General features: G+C 33.8%; 2 protein-coding genes and 1 non-coding gene across 4 annotated transcripts; 1 reads left to right on the top strand and 2 right to left on the bottom strand.

Moving 5' to 3' along the window:
- Positions 1-114: 114 nt before the first annotated feature.
- E(bx) (nucleosome-remodeling factor subunit NURF301 E(bx)) lies at positions 115-8,104 on the bottom strand. Its single transcript, XM_015929549.3, has one exon. The coding sequence runs from the start codon at positions 7,861-7,863 to the stop codon at positions 460-462; it is 7,404 nt and encodes a 2,467-aa protein (XP_015785035.2). The 5' UTR covers positions 7,864-8,104; the 3' UTR covers positions 115-459.
- A 1,264-nt stretch (positions 8,105-9,368) lies between these two features.
- Positions 9,369-15,462, top strand: LOC107362751 (long-chain fatty acid transport protein 4). Of its 2 annotated transcripts, none has more exons than XM_015929876.3 (7): positions 9,369-9,511; positions 11,915-12,303; positions 12,899-13,060; positions 13,206-13,474; positions 13,616-13,808; positions 13,874-13,917; positions 14,374-15,462. In XM_015929876.3, the coding sequence occupies exons 1-7, from the start codon at positions 9,438-9,440 to the stop codon at positions 15,094-15,096; spliced, it is 1,854 nt and encodes a 617-aa protein (XP_015785362.2). In that variant the 5' UTR covers positions 9,369-9,437; the 3' UTR covers positions 15,097-15,462. The 2 variants fall into 2 exon arrangements, with proteins under 2 accessions (XP_015785362.2, XP_089122030.1); XM_089265904.1 differs by lacking the exon at positions 9,369-9,511 and adding an exon at positions 11,603-11,760.
- Positions 15,463-21,416: 5,954 nt separating this feature from the next.
- Positions 21,417-21,488, bottom strand: TRNAG-UCC (transfer RNA glycine (anticodon UCC)). Its single transcript has one exon. It is a non-coding gene; the product is annotated as a tRNA-Gly (tRNA).
- Between the last annotated feature and the right edge of the window lie 551 nt (positions 21,489-22,039).

Below are 22,039 nucleotides of genomic sequence, written 5' to 3'. Positions count from 1 at the left end.
CTGAACTAAAAAATCGTAATGAGTCTTGCGTCTATTATCTTTACATCCATTTTTAATGGTTAAATGATCGATGAAACATGTACAAACCGAAAATTAGTATTAAAATGAGGACAGTTTTAAAGGATGACAAGATGATGTTTTATTGGAGAAGGTATTGATGCAACTTGACTTGGAAGCCATTTGATAGCATTTAAAGATACAAAGGGGTATAACTAGAGAAGTCATGAGAGAGAAAAACTAAGAAATTCACATCGTTCTACAATGCAATGAGTTTTTACTTATTTAAATGAATGCGTTTTTTTCAAAATTGGTGATTAAGATGAAGATGACAGGTTGTGTTATTAGGTGAGATAATGATGGTGATGATTTTCATTACAGGGCATGAAAACAAGAGAAAATTGTTTCTATATCATATTTTTCTTTGATTCTCAGTTTCAGGTTTACTTTTTTTATCCAGTTTCATTTATTTTGTAACATTTGTTGACGGAAGGATTTAATTCTTTGGAGGAAAAAAGTTTCCAACAAATTAGCACAAGTTGTGAATGTTGATTTGTTGTCATTATAATAGCGACAGTTGTCACAAATAAGCGTTAAATCTCCAATAAATTGGGCTAATGTGGCGTATGCAGTTGACTCAAGTTTACGTTCCATGGTTGCCATATCCATTGGTTTTTTAATGATGCTATAATAATCCGGAACAACAGTAGCATCAACTGGCTTGAGGAAAGGCCAAGCACTTCTGAACGATTTTAACTCTTTCATTAAACTTTTAAGTGAGCTAAAATCTTTAGAATCCAATTTCTTCTGATTACAATAGTTGATTAGAGAATTTGGTGCACATCGAGGGCAGTTATAAGTGTCTAAAAGTTGAGCTTCTTTTGAAACTATACCAACACATTTACCATGCAACCAGTCTTGACATGAGTCACATTGAATGTAAAAAAGAGATTCATCATAAGGTTGTCTACACATACAGTAAAGTCTACTTTCATCTTCTTCTTCATCTACTTGATCTTTTTTCCCTGATCTTTTTCCTTTGATCTCTTTCTTGACTTGTTTTTTGGGAGTCTTGACTACTTTTGGTTCGACCTTTGGTACTGGCTTTGGTTCCGTTTTAGCATCCACTTTAACTTTGGATTCTTGTTGTTCTTGCTGTTGTTGTGGTTGTTGCTGTTGCTCTTGTTGTTGTGGCGATTGTGATTCAAGCGTAGGCTGTTGTGCTTGACGTTGTGATATAAGTTGTGGTGGTGGTAGTGTTGGCATTGGTGGTTGAGACTGTGATACTGGTTGAGGTTGGGGTTGCGTTTGTAATTGTGGTAATGGTTGTAATTGGGGTGGTTGTTGCTGTTGGGGCTGAAGTTGGGTTTGGGGTTGAGGTTGAGGTTGAGGTTGGGGTTGAGGTTGCACTTCTTGTTCGATATCAGAAGATTCAGGAGTACTTCCTTCGTCATCTTCCTCTTCTTCATCGCCATCGCCATTTCCATTTTCCTCATCACTATCACGGCAGTCATTACAAACCCAACTTTTCTTCTTTTTAACTGTTTCTTCGTCCAAACCAAGGCAATCTGTATGGAACCAATTATGACAACTATCACAGCCAACCATAAATCTTGATGAATCATAAGCAGTTTTACAGATACAATAAAGTTTTTTGTTTTTGTTGCCTGCAGTTGAGGTATTTGTTGCATTGGAATCTCCCGTGCTACCTTTTGGATTAAGTGGTGTTATTTTTATTCGTATCTTATTTAAAGGAGGTCGAGACACATCGGAACTTGAATCGGAAAGTTTTCTACGCTTAGGGGTACTTTCATTGCTACTGCTATTAGTATTTGAACTAGTAGTTGTAGTGGTAGTAGACGCTCCATTGCTATTAACTTTATTGTTCGGTGGAGTTTCCTTCTTTTTAATTGGACTTTCTCTGTTCATTTCAGCTTGGATTTCTTTTCTTAATTTTTCTTTCATTAAACTCTTCTTTCTTGCAATATCTCTTTTCAAAATTTCGGCTTGTTCATTTAGAATCTCTTTTTTCTTTGTGAGTAAAGATTTCCATTTTGATTGGAATTGATTTTCTTTTGCCTTTTTCCGTCTCAACTCCATCTTTTCGTCTTTTTCAATCTTATCAAGAATACCAACAAGTACTGCTTGGCAGTCAAGTAATCGACGATTCTCTTCATCATCGCCAGTTAATTGAACATTAGGAACAGTTGTAGGTGTTATAGTGGTAGTTGTTGAAGTGTTTCTAGCTCGCTTAACACCTTTAGAACGGCCACTTGTAGAAGGAGTCACAGTTCTTCCAGTACCTGAAGAATCTATTATGGCTGGTGTAACTACGACTTGTCCAGGTTGTTGTTGCTTTTTCTGCCAAGCGAGTAGCTTTTGTTGAACCTCAGGTGGAGTTGAAGTATTGGTGTTGAGCAGAGCTTGTCTAACAATTCTGTCTTGAATTTCTTGAGTCAATACAAATGGTTTATTTGAGCTATCAGATGAAGTTGTTTTATCTGTAGACTCTTGACTTGATGATGTTATGATTTTTAATGATGGCGCGGTTACTTTATGAATAGTTGTAGAAGTATTGTTAGGTTGCTGGACCAAAATGCGAGTCCCAACAGGACTTTGGAAAGCTGTTCGAACTAAACTAGCAGTTTTAGCATTTGGTGAAGCTAAAACTGTGGCAGGACCTGCTGTGGTAGATACAGGGGATGTAATAGTATTGGAAACAACAGAAGTTGAAACAGTCGAACTGTTTGTCAAGGCGGTCAGTGTTTGACCTGGACTTGCCGTGGCAAGTCGTAGAGTTGTTGCCAACGGAGTAACTGTTGTTGCTGTACTGGTAGCATTAATGGTCCCAGCTTGAGAAGATAAAGCAGGTTGGTTCAACTTTAATTGGATACTTCCAGTTTTTAATTGCTGAGCTACTTGCTCAGTAATGTTGGTCTGTGGAGTGGTTGAAGTTGATGCAAGGGAGATCGTTGTTGTAGAAGCGGCTGTTGTCGATGTCACTTGAGGAGTGGTTTTCATTGTGATGAAACGAGTGACATTTGTTTGATTTGGGGTAGTGGATGATGGGGTGGGAGTTAAATTAGAAGTGTTAGTGATAATTTTGATTGATTGAGTAGCCATTGGAGTTTGAGCAGGCGATGCATTTGTTGTAACCAATTGAGGTGTCGATGTTACAGTAACCGTTTGTGTAGTTTGTTGAGTTACCGAGGATGGGATTGCAATTTGAATAGGCTGAGTGGTTGAAGAAAACATAGATAATGGTATTTGAATAATTTGCATACGACCATCTGGGAACCTCAAAGGAATTTGTATAGTAGACTGAGGTGATTGTTGCTGACCCGCATTTCCAGTGGAAGTGGCGGAACCCAGAATATTAGATGAAACAGTTAATCCAGAGGCATTGACAGTTTTTACAGTTTGAGGAGTTGTACCTACAACAGGCTTTATTATCTGTATTCTCTGTCCATTGTTAGTTGGTGTTTGCTGTACTGTTGATCCGGATAATATAAGAGGTCTTACGGTTGGAGTTGCTCCAACAGTACGTAACTTAATATTACCAGTGAAATTAGGCAAAGAAACGGTAGGAGTAACAGGCTTAAGGGTAGAAGTAGCTGCTGGTGTAAGTGGAGCTGTAACAGTTGGAGGTGTACCAGTAGAAATGATAGTGGCGGTGGTTGAAGCAGCCAAATTATTACCTTGTTTGATAATGATTTGTTGTCCAACAGTTTTACCTTGTAATGCACTAACAGGAACCTTGAATGTTTGACCACCATTCGTTTTAATAACTGCATATTGTTGAGCTTGTGTCACAATTTGAGGTGTAGTGGGTGTAGCGGTTAATGTTGCAGTTACTGTGGTATTTGCTGTTGGGGTTCGACTGTTGAAGATGCGTTTAGGTCCACTTATTAGCGAAGTAACTTTTCCTGCAGTTGGTGTACCCAGAGTAGCTTTAATGCGCTTAGCTGCAGCCTCTTCTCTCTGTTTTTTCAAAGTCTCTTCGATTTGCTTGCGTTTTTCAGTTTCTTTCATCTGTTGTTGTTTCTCTAATCTTTCACCAAACATCTTTATCTCCCAAAGTTCAAGTTCTTCTTCACCAACCCAGCTCTCTGTTACTGAAGGTCCACGTCGACGACGTTCTTCTTCTTCGTCTATTTTTTTCTTTCGCTCTCGAAGCCCTTCTCGAATACGTCTTCCAGTTCTGTTATAGGTTTCTTCGCTTCTTCCTGGACCATAAGGTGTGTCTTTGTCATCCGCAGGATCATCATTAACTAATGGAACAATAATCTTTCTGACAAGATATTCTGATCGAATACCAAAAGGCGCCAAATCTCTCCTTTTAAGAAGCTCTGTTGTAATGACTTCATTCTCATTTGTTATTGTGTTGTTACCCGAAGGTGGAGGTTTAACTTGCATGTCATCCCAACGAATGCAGCACCAAACAGTTCGTAATTGAGCAGCAACTAGATTTAAATTATGATATCCTTGTGGTAAAGTGTTTCTCCAAAGCCAACAGTATCGGAACAAAGGTCTGGGTGAGATACCATATGGCCAGAGATATTTGTTGAATTTACCAGTATAGTTGAAACCAGCAACTTCTCGTAGATTGGCATTGCGGGAAAGTCGACGAAGTTCATGCTTGGGTAACACAAAAATAGATTTCTTTTTACCCTTAAGAGTAGTAAACCTGTTACAAGGGGGCAGTTGACCTTTACCAAGAATTCGTTTACCACTTGTCTTTGTAATGGTATACTTGATTTCATCCTTTTCACCCTCTTTAACCACACGTTTTTCAACTCGATTAAGATATACTTTATCTCGACAATTGCCAATAAAGTCTTGAGTTTCACCTTTTTCTTGTTCTTGTTTGGCCAAGTTAAAACGCTTCTCTCGTTCTTCTCTTTCCTTCTTTCCTTCCTGCAATTTGATTCGTTTAGCTTTTTGTCGTCTTCTACAGCTAATAGAGTAACACAAAGAATCAAAAGCACCAATACCAGAAGTACGACACAATGGAGAATAACAGGTACTACCATAGTCTTCGTCATCGACATCTTCCGGCTTAATTATATCATCTTCTTCTGCTTTCAATTTTTGATGAATGATGGCTTCTTCGAGGAGTAACCTTCGCTCCAAATAGCTTTCTATCACTTTCAAGCCTTTACGCTTATTTTTATAGGGACGATATTTTTGATAAAAAGAACGCTGTTCTCGATCTTTTCGAAGATCTGCACTTACATCAATGAAGGAAACTTCAATCACTTCTCCGGCGAGCTCTTCAGGTATTTCAATTTCATCAGCTCGCTCACCATCTACTGGAAGCGGAACGCGAGAACGTGCAATACTGATGAACATCCAACCTCCACTTCCACTAACTCGATATTCTTCACCTCTTTGTTTCCAAAGTGCCTGAACACCTCGACCTCCTCCTTCTCCGACTCCACCGGTAGTACCAAAACCAATGGATCCACTTTGAGTGCCAAAGCCATACCATACATTACCAGCCTTTTCCAGTTGAAGACCACGATGAGGCATAATTGAGTATTTTACACCACCAGTAGTTCTGATAATCATTTCTTGCTCTTCCATGAATTCCCGCCTTTCTCTTTTTTCATCCTTCTTCCTTTCTTCTCTTTCCAGGTTAGTGTTTCTGTCTAGAAGAGTGTGACCCAGAGCTTCATTCCAAACAGGATTGAAAATTACTGGCTTCATAGCAGCTTCAAGAATGGAAAGGGCCAAAGTGAAATCTTTAGGTTGATTACACATAGAAACAGCTTTCAACCAATTTTGTCGATGTAAAGACCAATTAGGATGCATGAAAGGAGCAGCTAGTTGATTTTCGAATTGAACCAGAGTTTGTCTAAGGGTTTGAACAATGGTAGGTTTAAAAGGTCCATAAACAGTACCTTGCCACTTGAATTCTGACAGCGGCGTCAAACTAAACTTATGAGATAAATGTCTCTTCTTGTCACGTTCTTCTGCAAGCTGATGTTTATTCAAAGCAAGCATGTTGATTGAGAAAATGTTGATATAATTTTTGGTCTCCATACCAAGCTTGAAAAACAGACCTCGAGCAACTGCATCTCGTTTGGACATACGAATTAAAAAGTTAGGATCTAAAGCTTCATCAAAAACCATAATAATATCTTTGTCATCTTCTTTGCCATTGTCAGAACCAGAGCCAGTTTTTAAGGACCCAGTCTTAAGACGAGTCATAATTCCTTCGCCAATGCTGTTGCTGTTGGCAGGTTTGTCTTCACATTTTTCGGTCGATTCATCTTTCACTACAAGATCGGACGCTTCAGTCTCAAATTCAATCCATGTTTTCATCGCGCGGGTCATGCCGGTTGTCTTGAGAGCGTCTTTTGTCATTTTTTCAGTCCTCTCCATGGCTTTAAAAATCTCGTCTTTGATCTCACTGAGAACATTATAAAGATCTTTCTCGTATTCATCTTTATCCAACGCTTTCATGAGCTCAAGGAATCTTTTTTTAGTTGAAATATAGATACACTTATCTTCTTTTTGGCTATTTTCTTCTTCATGCTTTTGATCTTCATTGTTGAACTCAATGATTAAACGACGGCATAACCACCAATACTTATTACCATGCCTATCCCAGCCAAGGGTATAGCGTCTCAAAAAAAGACCTTCATCATCACCAAATGATGCAATGGTTCCATCTTCATTGGCACAACCAGTTTCTTTGGCCATTTGTTTACAAATAGAGCAAACCCACTCGTCTTCAGGCACTTCTTTCATGGGAGGCTCTAAGCAACCAAGATGCCAAACAGATGAACATCGATCACAACAGAGAAGATCACCTAATTTATGACACCTCCGACAGTGATCATCGTGGCGAACACCAGCTTCACCATTCAAAATTTCATCTCGAGCCACATTGGTTTCAAGGAAAGTGTCACACAAAAATTTTAAAACTTGAACCTTGTATTCGAAAGGAACATTAATCGGATATTCCTCATATTTTTTATTCTGTATGAGAAGATCAATCATTTCCTTTGTTTCAGGTGTTTCTTCTCGTCGACGTGAAATAATGTACATTCTAAGAACTGTTGGCCACGTTAATGGGTCACAATTGTATAAATATATCCCTATAGAGTCTTTAACATCTTGAGAACCAAAAAGAGTGGAATTAGTTTCATCTTCTCGTATCAGAGTTTTGATGAGGTTTATATGAATTTCTGAGAGAAGAGCATTGTTCTCATTAAGAAGAAGACTTGAAATGAAATCCTCCAAACGAAAAGCAGAAAGCCTCAATTGGAATTTAAATTGATTCAAAATTTCATAAACACTTAAAATTTTCATTAAGTATTTGGATGCAAGATGAGGCGGCAAAAGAAGATCAGCTGATGATTCAGGTAAATTTAAGGGGGGCATATCAGCGAGCTTGTCTTCTTCAAACCTTGGTGGGCTTCTGGCTCTAAGGAAGCGACCCATTTTCAGCTTAGAGTCCACAGAATTAGAGGGTTGAGAGGGTGATGCACTGGCCTCATCATCATCAGCATCTTCTTCCATATCATCTTCTTCATCCCATTGAGCACTTTTACCATCATCGCCGAAAGACATGAGAGACTTGTCCTCCTCATCATCATCTTCAAAGTATGCACTCCTAGATATACGACTAAATGATGTTGATGTATAATCTTCTTCATCCGATTCACCTTCCCATGGCTGTTTCTTTTTCGATCGACTACGAGATGAATTATTTGAAGAGCTATTAGAGAGCTTGCTTTGCTGTTGCTTTTGTCCCGAATAAAGATACTTTGGTTTTCTCATTTGAGCCAATCTCTTAGCAGATTCGGCATCCTTGGGAGGTCGACCTCTCCTTGGCACTGGTCGGCCTCGACCCATTCTGACGATAGATTAATGTTTTATAATCAACACTAGAAATGGATGGGTTGTTGTGTTAAAAAACAATAACGGCTAATTACTTTAAATTAACCAATTATTAAAAGATACAATATTCACTATTTTCATTTGCTTTCACCAAAACCAAAATGGCCACTAAACTAAACACTGCCATCTAGAGGTGAAAAAAGAACAAGCTTAAGCTTAACAATTCAAGCACAAGCAGCAGTTGAAAAACTATTACAAAAAGAAAGCCTTTTTCCTTTAAATCCTTTGTCCAAGGTTGAACAAAGACTCTATTTAACAATAATATAACTTATTTTTTAATTTAATTTTATTAAATTTTGTTATATTAGTTAAGCATTGTCCACCTTGAACCCAGTCCAAAAAAAGCTTTATCACCTAGCTCTAAACCTATCCCATAATGAGTCATTATCAACCTGACTTGTCTTTAATAGCTATTCATTGATCCTTAAGTTTTAAACTGTCTTCTTCTTAACCAAATGATTGATATAACTGTACAAAATGTGTGATTTGTTTCTATCTCGTTCGAGCTAACGACATTTCGACTGAAAAATTTACAATTCTAGTTCATTTTTTTGATTTTAATTAAATCTCTTAAAACAAAAATCTAAAAGTCATTTGTCAAAGCCTTTCAAACATTTTAAAAACTTTAAAATGCGTAATTGTTATGTAATCTATTCTTCATGCCAGTGATATCATCTAGTGTTAAGTATTACATTTGTCATCCACAAAATTAACAAACAGGACAAAAACGCTTTAATTAATAAACAATCAAAAATGCGTTTTTTTTCATTAATGGGAGTTTATCCTGTTTATTACCCGCCATAAGCTAAGTGCCATCTGCAGGGTCATTAGGCAGTTCAAACTGGCGGCAATGATGTGATGCTAGAAATGGTAATTTTTTTCTTGGTTAACTTCAATTGTTTATTGACTTTCAACAATAAAATCATGGCTGGTGACAAAATTAGACTAAACTTCAGTGGAAAAAGAGTTGAAAGGTTTGGACAAGACCGCAAGGTAAAGGTAAAGATTAAAGAAAAAGGTTTAGAAAATGAATGGAAGATGAGACATGGGGCTAACAATGTAAACAGTGAAAAGGTCAACAATAGCCGACAATGAAACTGTGAGGCTGATTTTAAACAATTTATTGATAGAAATGTAAAGATAATTAGATAAATTATAAGTGAGTGAAATGATAATTGAGAGAGATAAAGTGAGTGTTATCTGAAACGAAGGAGAAGAGTGAAAAATTGAGAGAGTTGTTTTTTCAGTTTAGTTGAGATAGTTTCATGTTGATTTAAAAGTTGTTTCAATATTTTCACTTGCAATTTCACACTCACACCATACACTGGATCTAAATTAGTGAAAATTCATGGATTACATAAGTGTTCTGTCAACCGAGTAGCCAAACATTTCACTTTTGATGGTTTCCCCATGAGATTGTGTTACTTTTGAGACACAAACAACACTCAAAGACGTTAACACTTGACGGTTAGAGTGGTCCACAAAGACAATTAAAGTTCATCTTAATTACTCTGATACACAATTGAAAGATGACACTGGATATATCAAGTTTTGTTCAACAAATTTTCCACTTTCTCTATCATGTTATCTACAGAGATTTATGGTAAGCGACATTTTGTTTATTTATTTACAACTGTGATTGCACTTTGGGTGTCATTCAATCTATCGGTTTATTTTATCAATATATCAATCGATGATTAATTATTGAAGCCAACTCTCATAGACGATTGTTTAACAATCTAAATTATATTCCAATTGCTGTTTACCAAGCAAACAATAATTCAACCCATTCTACCATAAACATTACATTCTCATGTATTGTTCAATTAATTCTGGTTGCCAACCAGTTTTCCCTGGACTCTCCAATTAACTCCAGCATTTACTTGTTTTCCATAATTATAATTACCATGGGTTTTTATGCAATTTATTCAATTCCATATTTGATTTTCTGACCAATCCTTTTGCCTTCTTGATTATCATGTTTACTTGAGACTTACACCTTGAATTTCTGGTACTACTGGTTAAAGTGTATTTGTTGACTTCCGAACTGTAAAGCTATTTGAAAGGTCAACCATGAATAGGAAATTTTCAATACACCAAATAAGAGAAGGAAATTTGTGGTTCCTAAAAGTGAAAGTGACCCAGCAAGGTACAAAAGATAGAGAGAAGGAAAAAAGAGAAGACAAATTAAAGGTAGAAATAGTAAAGGGAAAACCAAAGTTAAAACTTAAGGTAAAAACATTTTTTTTTCAATTTCTTATTCTCAAATGAATTACAGGTAACTGAAATTAAGCCAAGGTTAACTTGATAATGATTATTATTATATAATATAAAGGTAAGAAATATCTAAATAAAACAGTCAAAATTGGTTTATTATTTTAATACTTGTTTACCTTTGAAGCTGTCTCACTTTCAATCTTGACCTTAAGCGATTGCTTTACCTTAATTTAACTTGTCTGTAATTTCATATCAAACATTACCTTCAAATGTAGCAAATCGGGAAAATCTCATGAAGATGATTGAAATGGATGATACAAATCAAAGTCCATCTGAAATAAATAACGAGTTTCTTGTAAATAATTCAGTTGACTGTCATTTTGCCCAGTTTTTGATGGTTGCTTTGATGGAAATTTTAAATTAGCTGTTTCTGAAGAGCAAGTAATTTGAATAATCATCTGCATTGGTAAACAATTTTTTAATCTTTGGATATGGAAACGATTGAATTGCCATGTAAATTATTGAATTACAATTGTGTCCATGATGGCCAAGAAACAGTGATTTTCAGTTTGATTAGAGTCTATTGAAGGAGGAAAGTCCAGTGAATTAGCTTAACCTTTGATTAGACTAATTTGCATTCTTGGATAGCATTGAATTGTAATCAGATTAGTTGATTTGATGAACTTTTCCTCTTTAATTGCCTAAAGAAGAAGATCTGATATTGAACTTTATTCTAAGTGTAAAAGTTGAGGAAAGTTAATCAGATAATCTGTTAGCAAACAATTTACTAACTGTTCAGCTGGTTTGATGCTTGTATTTGAACTAAGCTTGAGAATCAGTTGAGACAATGAGTTAATCGTAAGTTGAAACAATATTTTAACTGTTCATTGTAAACTTGAGTTTACACAAAAAAAATGAAAGTTGAACGTGTTTTGTGTTTCTAATTAGTTAACAGCAATTATTGACAATTTAGATGAGCCAATTGGTTTTGATTTGTTTTTCCCTTCATCTAGTGATACATTTGAATGAAGATGAGCAGGTAAAGGTTGGTTGATTTCAGTGTTGGTTATTATTAGTATTTACAATTCAACTTGAAGTTGGCAAACCAAATTTCATCTAATCATCGGTAATTGATCGGCTATAATTAATTGGCTCGATTGATGAAAAAGGGACACAAAAAGTGGATTTCCAAATAATATTTAACCTGATCACTAATGGTGAAGTTGATTTCCTTTCAATTTGACAATTGAATGGGAATGAGGAAGCTTCAGGAGAAAGTGTTAAAGTGTTTGAGTTTATGGTTGAATTGTTGGCAAATTGTGATTGTAAATAGATCATTTAATAACCAATAATGATATAATGATCAGATTTACAAAGAAATATTCAATATTTCCATTTAGCTTTCATTGAATATTGAATTAGTCAAAAATGTGTAGAGAGAGGGAAAAAATTTCAAGCTAAATTGATTTGCTGAAAAGGACCAATTTGTCATCAAAATTAGTTTTACCTTTAACAATAAATTGCTTCAATTAAAATTAAACTGGTTCAATAAAGGGATTGAATGTACTTTTTTTGGTTAAATTGTCAACCAATCAATGTCACTATTCAAAAGCCTAAAAGCCAGATACAATCACAGTAAGGTTGACCAAATAATTACCTTATGAGGGTCACAGTTTGAAGCATGGCTTGACAATTGCCTTTGGATGACCCCAAGATGCTTAAATTGTACAATTTGTATTTGAAAACAATTCAATGATTATAATTATATTAATCTTGTTTATCATTTCAGGGGCTGTTATACTTTGTTAACCGTTAAAGCCAAGTTACTCTGGTATTCAATCAATAACCTGACGATAGGGGACTTTTTGGACAAACAGGCGTCCATTAGGCCTAATAAGACTGTATACATTGATGGAGATCGTCATTGGACTTATCGACAATTTAACCAATACACTAATCAAGTGGCCAATTATTTCCATAAAGAGGGTTACAAGCCTGGCGATGAGATTGCCTTGATAATGGAGTCAAGACCAGAGTATATTGCCATTTGGATTGGATTGTCCAAGATTGGTGTAGTCACAGCTTTGGTCAATCCTAATTTAAGGTCACATTCACTGGCCCATTCAATAAATATCCTTAATATTAAAGCAATTATTTATGATGGAAATTTAAGTGACGGTAAGTTATGTAAAACTGATTATTTCATGAAGGCAACACCATTAGTCTATACATGTTGAAAGGTTACACTATGTTGAATGTCGTTTGATTGTTGCACTATCAAATATAAATGATTTCATAATTAGACACAAACCAATTAATTGAATCAATTGTCAGTTATATTGAGGGTACAAATAGATTAAATTTATTTTATAAATTCATTAATAAAAAGGCAAAATAATTCAATTTTAGTTGTGAAAATTGGCAATTTTCATTAAAACAAACAGAAGCTAAAATAAGTACAAAGTTCGCGCTCAATCAGCTGTGTTTAATGCATTTTACTTTCTAATGATAAACCAAAATTACTTTTCATTTTTATTTAACTAATTTAAATTTACCTTTTTCATGGTTAGTTTGAAATTTTTTTCAATAATTTCCATCGTTAATGTAATTTGACTCTTTAGGTATATCATTTTTATTGAATTAATGCTTTATTCCTTGACCCTGATCTTGTTTGTTTTCGTGCAAAGTACACTTGTTGATACTTTTTAATTTATACTTTTGTCTATCTTTTTCTTATCCTTATTAATTTGTTACTTTTTGGTAACCATCACAGCAATTAAAGGTTCACTTCCATTAATTGAAAATGGAAATGATAAAATGTTGTATGTTTTTGGTGAACACATCGGAAATGGAATCAAACCTATACAAATTGAACCTCTCATTGCCGAGTCAACTTCACATTGTGTTTTGTCAGGCCACAGACCAGGCACTAAAGGTAAGAATTCCTTTATTTTAATCTGCGGTGACTGTATTATTGTAATCAGTTGAACAAGTAGACATTAATTGAACAGTGAAAAGATAATCTCAACAAAATGCTCATTGATTCGCAATATTAACCAGTTTTTCCTTGATTCCACCAGATCCTTGCTTTTACGCTTATACTTCTGGTACGACTGGACTTCCTAAGGCTGCCGTTATCAAGCATCTGAGAGTCTTCTATGCCGCTGTCGGTGTTTGGGTTGCCGCTGGGGTCAGATCTAGAGATATCCTTTATGTTCCTTTACCTCTATACCATATGATCGGAGTTCTTGGTGCCACTTTGCCCATATTCACTGGAAGTACATCGGTGATTAGACACAAATTTTCAGCCTCAAAATACTGGGAAGATTTTAATCGAAACAAATGCACCGTAAGTATCTTTACATTTCTCAAAGAAAATAGAACAATCCATTTTAACCCGATCATGATTTACGTTCTGCTGATTCACTTTTTGTTTATCAAAGCTAATTATTTCTATTTTCAATGTTTTACTTTCATCTATTCTCGGTAGGTTGGTCTCTATATTGGGGAACTTTGTAGATTTTTACTCGCTCAACCTCCTAAGCCCACTGATGGTCAACGACAAGTTAGATTAGTTATATCAACTGGTTTGAGAGGTGCTATCTGGTCTGAGTTTGTTAATCGATTCAACATCAAACGTGTTGTTGAATTTTATGGCTCAACCGAGGGTAGCTCATCTTTAAGTAAGTGAAAAAAGTTCTGTGTTTTGAAATATTAATTGAATCAATATCTATTTTTATTCCTTTAGTAAACATTACTGGTAAACCTGGTGCAATTGGATTTTTGACCATGGTAAGTTAAAAAATTCATATAAAACGCGGAATTCAATGGTTCAACTAACAATTATTAGTAAAAGTTATTAAATCAATGCTCAAGTAACTGATTTAAATTAGTATTCAAGATATTGTAAGGTAATTGTCGCGATTAAACCTGCAAAATATAACTTTAAACTGACAATTTGAAGCTGGTGTTGTAATAATGTTGTAGTACTAAGAAAGCAGAATATAGTTACTCACTTTGTTCATGTAAATAAGCTTCAATTTACGATTCGGTACAATTAGTTTGCTTTTGCTGACATGCAAAACAGCTAATTAGTCGAATTATTAGTTAAGCTAGGAAATCGAAAATTTTCTTATTGAGTGAAAATAAAAATTAGGAATGAGAATACTAATAGTAATTAGTTCAATCAATATTTCACCCATTTTTTGTCATTTTAATTGAAACTTTTTTCCTCTCTTTTATTAACAGATTATTCCAGATTTTATTGTCAAAATATTTTACCCTTTAACCATAATTAAAGTGGACGTTGAAACTGGTGAACCTATTCGAGGCTCAGATGGACTGTGTCAAAGTGTGGGTTCGGGTGATGTCGGTATGATAATTGCTAAAATTAAAGAAAACGACAGTTTATATGGATTTGATGGTTATGTCGATCAAGAAGCTACCCGGAAAAAGATTTTACCGAATGTTTTGACCCATGGAGATTATTATTTTGTTAGCGGCGATTTAGTAACCATCGATAAATATGGTTATATTTACTTTAAAGACAGGATTGGTGATACTTATCGTTGGAGAGGGGAAAATGTTGCCACCAATGAGATTGAAGCAATGATTGCCCGATTCTGTGATCATTCAGATGCCGCAGTATTTGGTGTTGAAGTACCCGGCGAGGAGGGTAAAGTTGGAATGGCAGCAATTGTTGATCCATCAATTTCCCTTGATCTAGTCAATCTACTCAAATATCTTCGACAATCTTTGCCAAATTATGCTTTACCTCATTTTATTCGTCTCCTTAAAGAACTACAATATACTGGAACAAGTAAAATATCCAAATCTGACCTTAAACGTGAAGGTTTCAACGTGAATGCGGTTAAAGATCCCATCTATTACTTAGACACCAAATCCATGTCTTACAAACTTCTTGATAAAGACACATATGAAGATATTGTCAATGCTCACTTCAGATTTTAGCCATATTTCCCGTAATAAAATTTGCTACTTGAAACACTTTTTTTAACTCCATGATTTTTTTTGCGTAATCCTCATCGCCTTTTTCGTACGCCATCATCATCAACAAAATTTCACCCTTCATCATTTCTGCATATGATTTGACATAAGGAACTCTATGATTCCTCAAGTCTTATCGCTACCATCCATGACTCAAGCATTCATGCTAAAATTTCAAATAGTCATGCTATTTTTACAATGATTCCTAATTATTTTATTTTAATTATGCATTGTATTTTGATATGAGGTGCTATTTGTATCCTTGTTTTTTTGTTATAGATCTGAACATTTTTTACAATAAATTATTGAATTTTCATTCTAAAAAAGAAACTACCATTTTCTAATTCATTTATTTATCATTTGAATATTTATTATATACAATTGAATAAACTGCAATACATGTTGTTGAAAAAATAAAAGAATTCTGGATTGAGAACAATTTCTCCGAAATGCATCTGAATAATCTGTTAAAGCTTAACACAAATACTTTTGAGTTGAGAGTTTAGACTTGTGAGTTTGTAGAATCATGAAAACTGAAATGTTTTCTGACAAAAATTAGACAGACAATTGTGAGTGGCTTCAAACAAGACTCTAAAATCGTAGTAAATTCAGCATCATTAATCTTCTTATTGAATAAGATGAATAACAAGAGTTTGCACATTGCGTTTCAGTTTAATAAAACCAAAGTTTTGACTTAGCTTGTAGTTTGTTAGTGTAGTCTATATGCAAAATGAGCGCTATCAATCGAGCGACTTTATTGATTCATTGTCTATGCGATTTAATTTGATAAAAGTCTAAATAGCTATAACTGCACCAAAAACTAGCGGAACCAGGCATGGTTATAAGAGCAATTATATAAAAAGCACCTAATTTAGAATCGAAAGCTGTGTATCCAAGCGTCTATTTTCTGGTCACAATTTTCAACGATTAACAAAATTAAATTGTGTTTTTACCAATAGAGTTTGACCAGTATCGATTTGACCTTAATAAACTCCCTTTCAGGCTGCAATCTTATAATACAATGCAGTCTATTAGTGCAAAATAGTGTTAACAATCAAATGACCTTTTTATTAGTACATTATCTATGCCATTAAATTTTTAAAAGCCAAAACAGCCACAAAAACATGGAAAAACTTTGAAAATCGTAGTAAATTAAGGTGCATATTCCCTATTCTTAATACGATGTCAAAAAGTGACATCACGTTTGAGTCCATTAGGCTATTATTCATTCACAGAATAAGCAATAGTAAACCATTGTCCACAACTTGCATCAAAAAACGTTTAAAATCGTCGTAAATTTAAGAACAGCAAACCCTATTCTTAATACGATTCCAAATAAAGTTTGACTTCGCTTTTCAGTCAAATCCTGTTTTATTTTTAAAACACAAAGAATTATGTGTACATAACATCAAAATTAAACGTAAGAACAAGACAGAGCGTCTATCATTGTACTTTATTCATAGTTCGATAACTTATATCAAATAAGTCGTAACTGGCATCAAAAATTATTGTTTATTCATTTATGAGATGTTAAGGACACAAATCAGACTGCGTACTGTATCAGATGGACTCAGTAGCAAAAAGCATAAGTCTTCTTTAGTACGATAAATAACAAGAGTTTTCACATCAGTTTAATAACAGTTTAATAACATATTAAATTGTCGATAGAATGAGCCAAAATAGCATCAATATTAAAATCTGATCAATGTGCTCAAGGTGTTCAATTCAATTTTTAAATGATTTATAACAAAAAATAAGACCAATCCTTTGATTTTACACCAAGAAATGCTTAAATCGCAGCGAATTAAAGCTTAATAAACCCTCATCTTTGCTTACTATGCATAATAAGCACTATTTACAACTTTACAATTTTGACGATTCAATATTAGGTACTGTCTGAGAACCACTTTGAGTTGAAAGTTGAAACTTTATGGGTTTGTAGAGGAATGAAAACTGAATCCATGAGTGCTACTAAAATGTTTCTCAAATAAACGGTTTTAGCGCAAATACAGGTCAAAGCTGAAACTTCGATTCGCTTTTATGCAATTGTGGAATGAGATTTTTTCAAGAGATTCATTTTCGTTGAATGAATTTTGTTGGGCAACCAATCAATGTATTTATTTTAGTCAATAACCTTTTCGATTTCTGGATAAAGAGATAAGTCCGATTTTCAGTTAAATCGACAGATCTTAGTGACCGTATAAGTTAGAGGGCTAAAACTTGTTATTCATGCATAAAAATGAATGATTAACATTGGCGACAAAACGATTTTTTCAAGTTATTGATAGTTCTCTTGATGTTGGACGTTGACCTGAAAAGTTTGACCATCGATATTTCGAGAATGGTAGTACTCACAATAATCATTCTTTGGCTAAACATTAGATTTTATTATTGACTATAAAGATATCGAACATTTAGACCTTTCAATATTCTACAAAAAAAGTTATAGCACTGTATTATTTACGCTGTCAGATTTATTCTTTATCGATAAAAGTAAATGGTTACTTTTGAATATCGAGTATTAAATGGAGCAGCTTAGATTTCCTTCAATATTCAGTCATAACATGTGATCACTCATAATGAAATCTAGTGTCTGGCAAAGAATGATGGTTGTGAGTGCTACCATTCTCGAAATATCGATGGTCAAACTCTTCAGGTCAACGTCCAAAATCCAGGGAATAATCAATAACTTGAAAAAATTGTTTTATTTCCAGTGTGCGCCATTGATTTTTATGCATGAATATCAGGTTTCAGCCCTCTAACTTTTACCATCACAAAGATCTGTCGATTTAAATGAAAATCGAACTTATCTATTTATCCCGAAACAGAAAAGGTTATTGATTGAAATAAGCAAATTCTCTGGTTTCCCATCAAAAGTTACCTCACGAAAATGAATCTCTTGAAAACACCTCTTTTGAAAATCGCACAAAAGCGAATCGAAGTTACATTTTTTACCTCTATTTGCTCGAAAACTATTCATCGGAGAAACATTTTAATAACACTTATGAACTCAGTTTCTAAGCTTCTACAGATCAATAAAGTTTCAACTTGTAACTCAAAGTGGTTCTCAAACAGTGCTAAAAATCGTATCTTATAAAAGTATAAAGTTGATTTTGCATTGTCTATGCCATTAAAGCTAAACAACCACAACCTGCATCAAAAAACGTTTGAAATTGTAGTAAATTTAAGTACCGTAAACGCTATTCTTTATAAGATTCCAAATAAAATTCTGGCGTTGCTTTCTGTCCATTAAACCTATCTGTTACTCAAAAATAATCCAATGGTCAATGTGTAAATAGCATCAAAATTGAAGCGTAAGAACAGGACAGAGCCTCTATCACAGGATTCTAGTTTAATTACGAATCATTTATTTACAATATAAATTTAAAATTGAAATATAATTAATGTCTATTCATTGATGAGATGTTTTAAGACACATATTGGACTGAGTTTTGTATCGAGATGGCCTAAGTAGCAACTTCAAGCATCATAAAACGTCTTCTTCAATACGATGCATAACAAGTTTTTTCACATTTGCAGTTTAATAACGCATTAGTTTATTGATACAATTAGCGAAACTAGCATCAATATTGGAATATAATTGATGTTGTCAAAAAAGTTTGACATTGCGTTTCAGTCCATCAGCCAATTTGCAAAATGAGCAAGGGTTAATGTGTACATAACATCAAAATTAGAGCGGAAGAACAGGAGATGGGATTCTAGTTTAATAACCTATTATTGTTGTATTTTATTGTAGAAATTAGCGAACCTAGCATCAATATTTAAATCTGATTAATGCTCAAGGTGTTCAATTCAATTCTTAAATGATTAATAGCAAAAATTAGACTAATAATTGTGATTTTACGCCAAAAAATGCTTAAATCGCAGCAAATTTAAGCTTAATAAACCTTCATCTTTGCTTACTATGCATAATAAGCACTATTTACAACTTTAAAATTTTGACGATGAAAGTTTTAGGTACTGTTTGAGAACCACTTTGAGTTGAAAGTTGAAACTTTATGGATTTGTAGAGGAATGAAAACTGAGTCCGTAAGCGCTATTAAAATGTTTCTCCGATCAATAGTTTCCGCGTAAATAAAGGTCAAAGCTGAAATTTCGATTCGCTTTTGTGCGATTGTGGAATGAGATTTTTTCAAGAGATTCATTTTCATGCGATGAATTTCGATGGGCAACCAATCAATGTATTTATTTTAATCAATAACCTTTTCGATTTCTGGATAAAGAGATAAGTTCGATTTTCAGTTAGATCGACAGATCTTTGAGACCGTATAAGTTAGAAGGCTGAAACTTGTTATTCAAGCATAAAAAGGAATGTGTAACATTTGCAACAAAACGATTTTTTCAAGTTATTGATAGTTCTCTGGATTTTTGACGTTGACCTGAAAACTTTGACCATCGATATTTCGAGAATGGTAGCACTCACAATCATCATTCTTCGCCAGACACTAGATTTCATTATGGGCAATTACATGTTATGACTGAATATTGACGAAAACCTAAGCTAATTCATTTAATTATGAATATTTAAAAGTAACCATTTGCTTTTATCGATAAAGATTAAATCTTACAGCGTAAATAATACAGTGCTATAACTTTTTTTGTAGAATATTGAAAGGTCTAAATTTTCGATATCTTTATAGTCAATGATAAAATCTAATGTTTATTCAAAGAATGGTGGTTGTGTGTGCTACCATTCTCGAAATATCGATGGTCAAAGTTTTCTGGTTAACGTCCAAAATCAAGAGAACTATCAATAACTTGAAAAAATTGTTTTATTTCCAGTGTGCAACATTGATTTTTATGCATGAATATCAGGTTTCAGCCCTCTAACTTTTACCATCACAAAGATCTGTCGATTTAACTGAAAATCGAACTTATCTCTTTATCCAGAAATCGAAAAGGTTATTGATTAAAATAAATACATTGATTGGTTGCCCATCGAAATTCATCGCATGAAAATGAATCTCTTGAAAAAATCTCATTCCACAATCGCACAAAAGCGAATCGAAATTTCAGCTTTGACCTTTATTTACGCGGAAACTATTGATCGGAGAAACATTTTAATAGCGCTTACGGACTCAGTTTTCATTCCTCTACAAATCCATAAAGTTTCAACTTTCAACTCAAAGTGGTTCTCAAACAGTACCTAAAACTTTCATCGTCAAAATTTTAAGTTGTAAATAGTGCTTATTATGCATAGTAAGCAAAGATGAAGGTTTATTAAGCTTAAATTTGCTGCGATTTAAGCATTTTTTGGCGTAAAATCACAATTATTAGTCTAATTTTTGCTATTAATCATTTAAGAATTGAATTGAACACCTTGAGCATTAATCAGATTTAAATATTGATGCTAGTTTCGCTAATTTCATCAATAAACGGATGCGTTATTAAACTGCGAATGTGAAAACAATTGTTTATGCAAGGTATTGAAGAAGACGATTTATGATGCTTGAAGTTGCTACTTAGGCCATCTTTATACAAAACTCAGTCCAATTTGTGTCCTAAAACACCTCGTCAATGACTAAACAGTAATTATATGCAAATTTTCACTTAAATTGTGAATGAAGGTTTTGTAATTAAATTAGAATCCAATGATGGAAGCTCTGTCTTGTTCTTTCGCTTCAATTTTGACGCTATGTACACATTGACCATTGAATTATTTTGCGTGTAAAAGATAGTTTAATGGACAGAAAACCATGTCAAACTTTTTTTGGAACTGTATAAAGAATAGGGTTTACGGTACTTAAATTAACTACTTTTTGGTGCAAGTTTTAGTTGTTTAACATCAACAGCTTAGACAATGTATCAATAAATAAGTTTCTTTATTGTTGACGACCATTTTGCAAATAGACTAATATTCAATTTCGAAATATTTATGGTCAAATTGCTTAATGGTAAATGATCAAAATCAATAGAACTGTCGACAAAATTGTTCGATCGCTGATGTTTATCAGAAATTTCATCGACGAATATTAAGTTTAAATCTAATTCCTATGGTCAACTGAATGTTGGAAATCCGAATGGAAATCGAACTTGACCTGTTGTAAAGAAACAAAAACTCTCAGAACAAGTGCATTTTCTGCTTTATGCTTAAAGTTACGTCAATAGAAATTGAATAAAAGTCAATAGAAGTCAATAGCCTGGTAAAATCACAAGATAAAGATCCTAACCTGAACCAATTGTTATCAAATTGACTGGGAATCATAAAGAGAGCCAAAATAACTTAATTACAATCAAATAAATTGTATAAATTGCAAAAAATATGCGTCAGCCGGGAGTCGAACCCGGATCAATTGCTTGGAAGGCAACTATGCTAACCGTTATACCACTGACGCTCACATACAAGATCAGGCCAAAACATAATTGATAAACAGCAAAAGCACGAAATTTCGTTATTTTGTTTGATTATGATTGATTAAGGTAATTACTTCGTGTTAACTAAATTTGTATACAATTTATTCATACACATGAAGGTAAAGATGAAAATAAAGAGTGAACATGATTGTTATCAAAAAACAAGGGAAACCTTTTATTAATATGATAATAATTACATTATTATTATTTGTATACATGTTTTCAATTGAACAATAACTAGATCTTATATTGTCGCATTTATCTTTAACCTTTTAATTTCAATCTATTGCTTTATCAATAATAATGCATGATAAGAACATTGGATTTCCACTAATACAGAGCAATATGAGTTATGATAATAAACAAAGAACTGGGAATGTATCCAAAAACAAATGTAAACTCAATATAAGTGAATTCATAGTTTCATTTGTTAAACATTTTCAAGATTCCTCCGTTTACTCGCTGCTTATAAATCTGATGATCAATTTAAAGGACAGTTTAATAATTGAATGTACTGGGTTATTCAAAAGTC

The sequence above is a fragment of the Tetranychus urticae genome, chromosome 1, assembly GCF_039701765.1.
Source record: "Tetranychus urticae isolate SD_2017Ah chromosome 1, NJAU_TeUrti_SD_1.0, whole genome shotgun sequence".
Taxonomy (NCBI): Eukaryota; Metazoa; Arthropoda; class Arachnida; order Trombidiformes; family Tetranychidae; genus Tetranychus; species Tetranychus urticae.
Note: the sequence above shows the minus strand (reverse complement) of the source record. Positions and strands in the feature narration are given on the sequence as shown.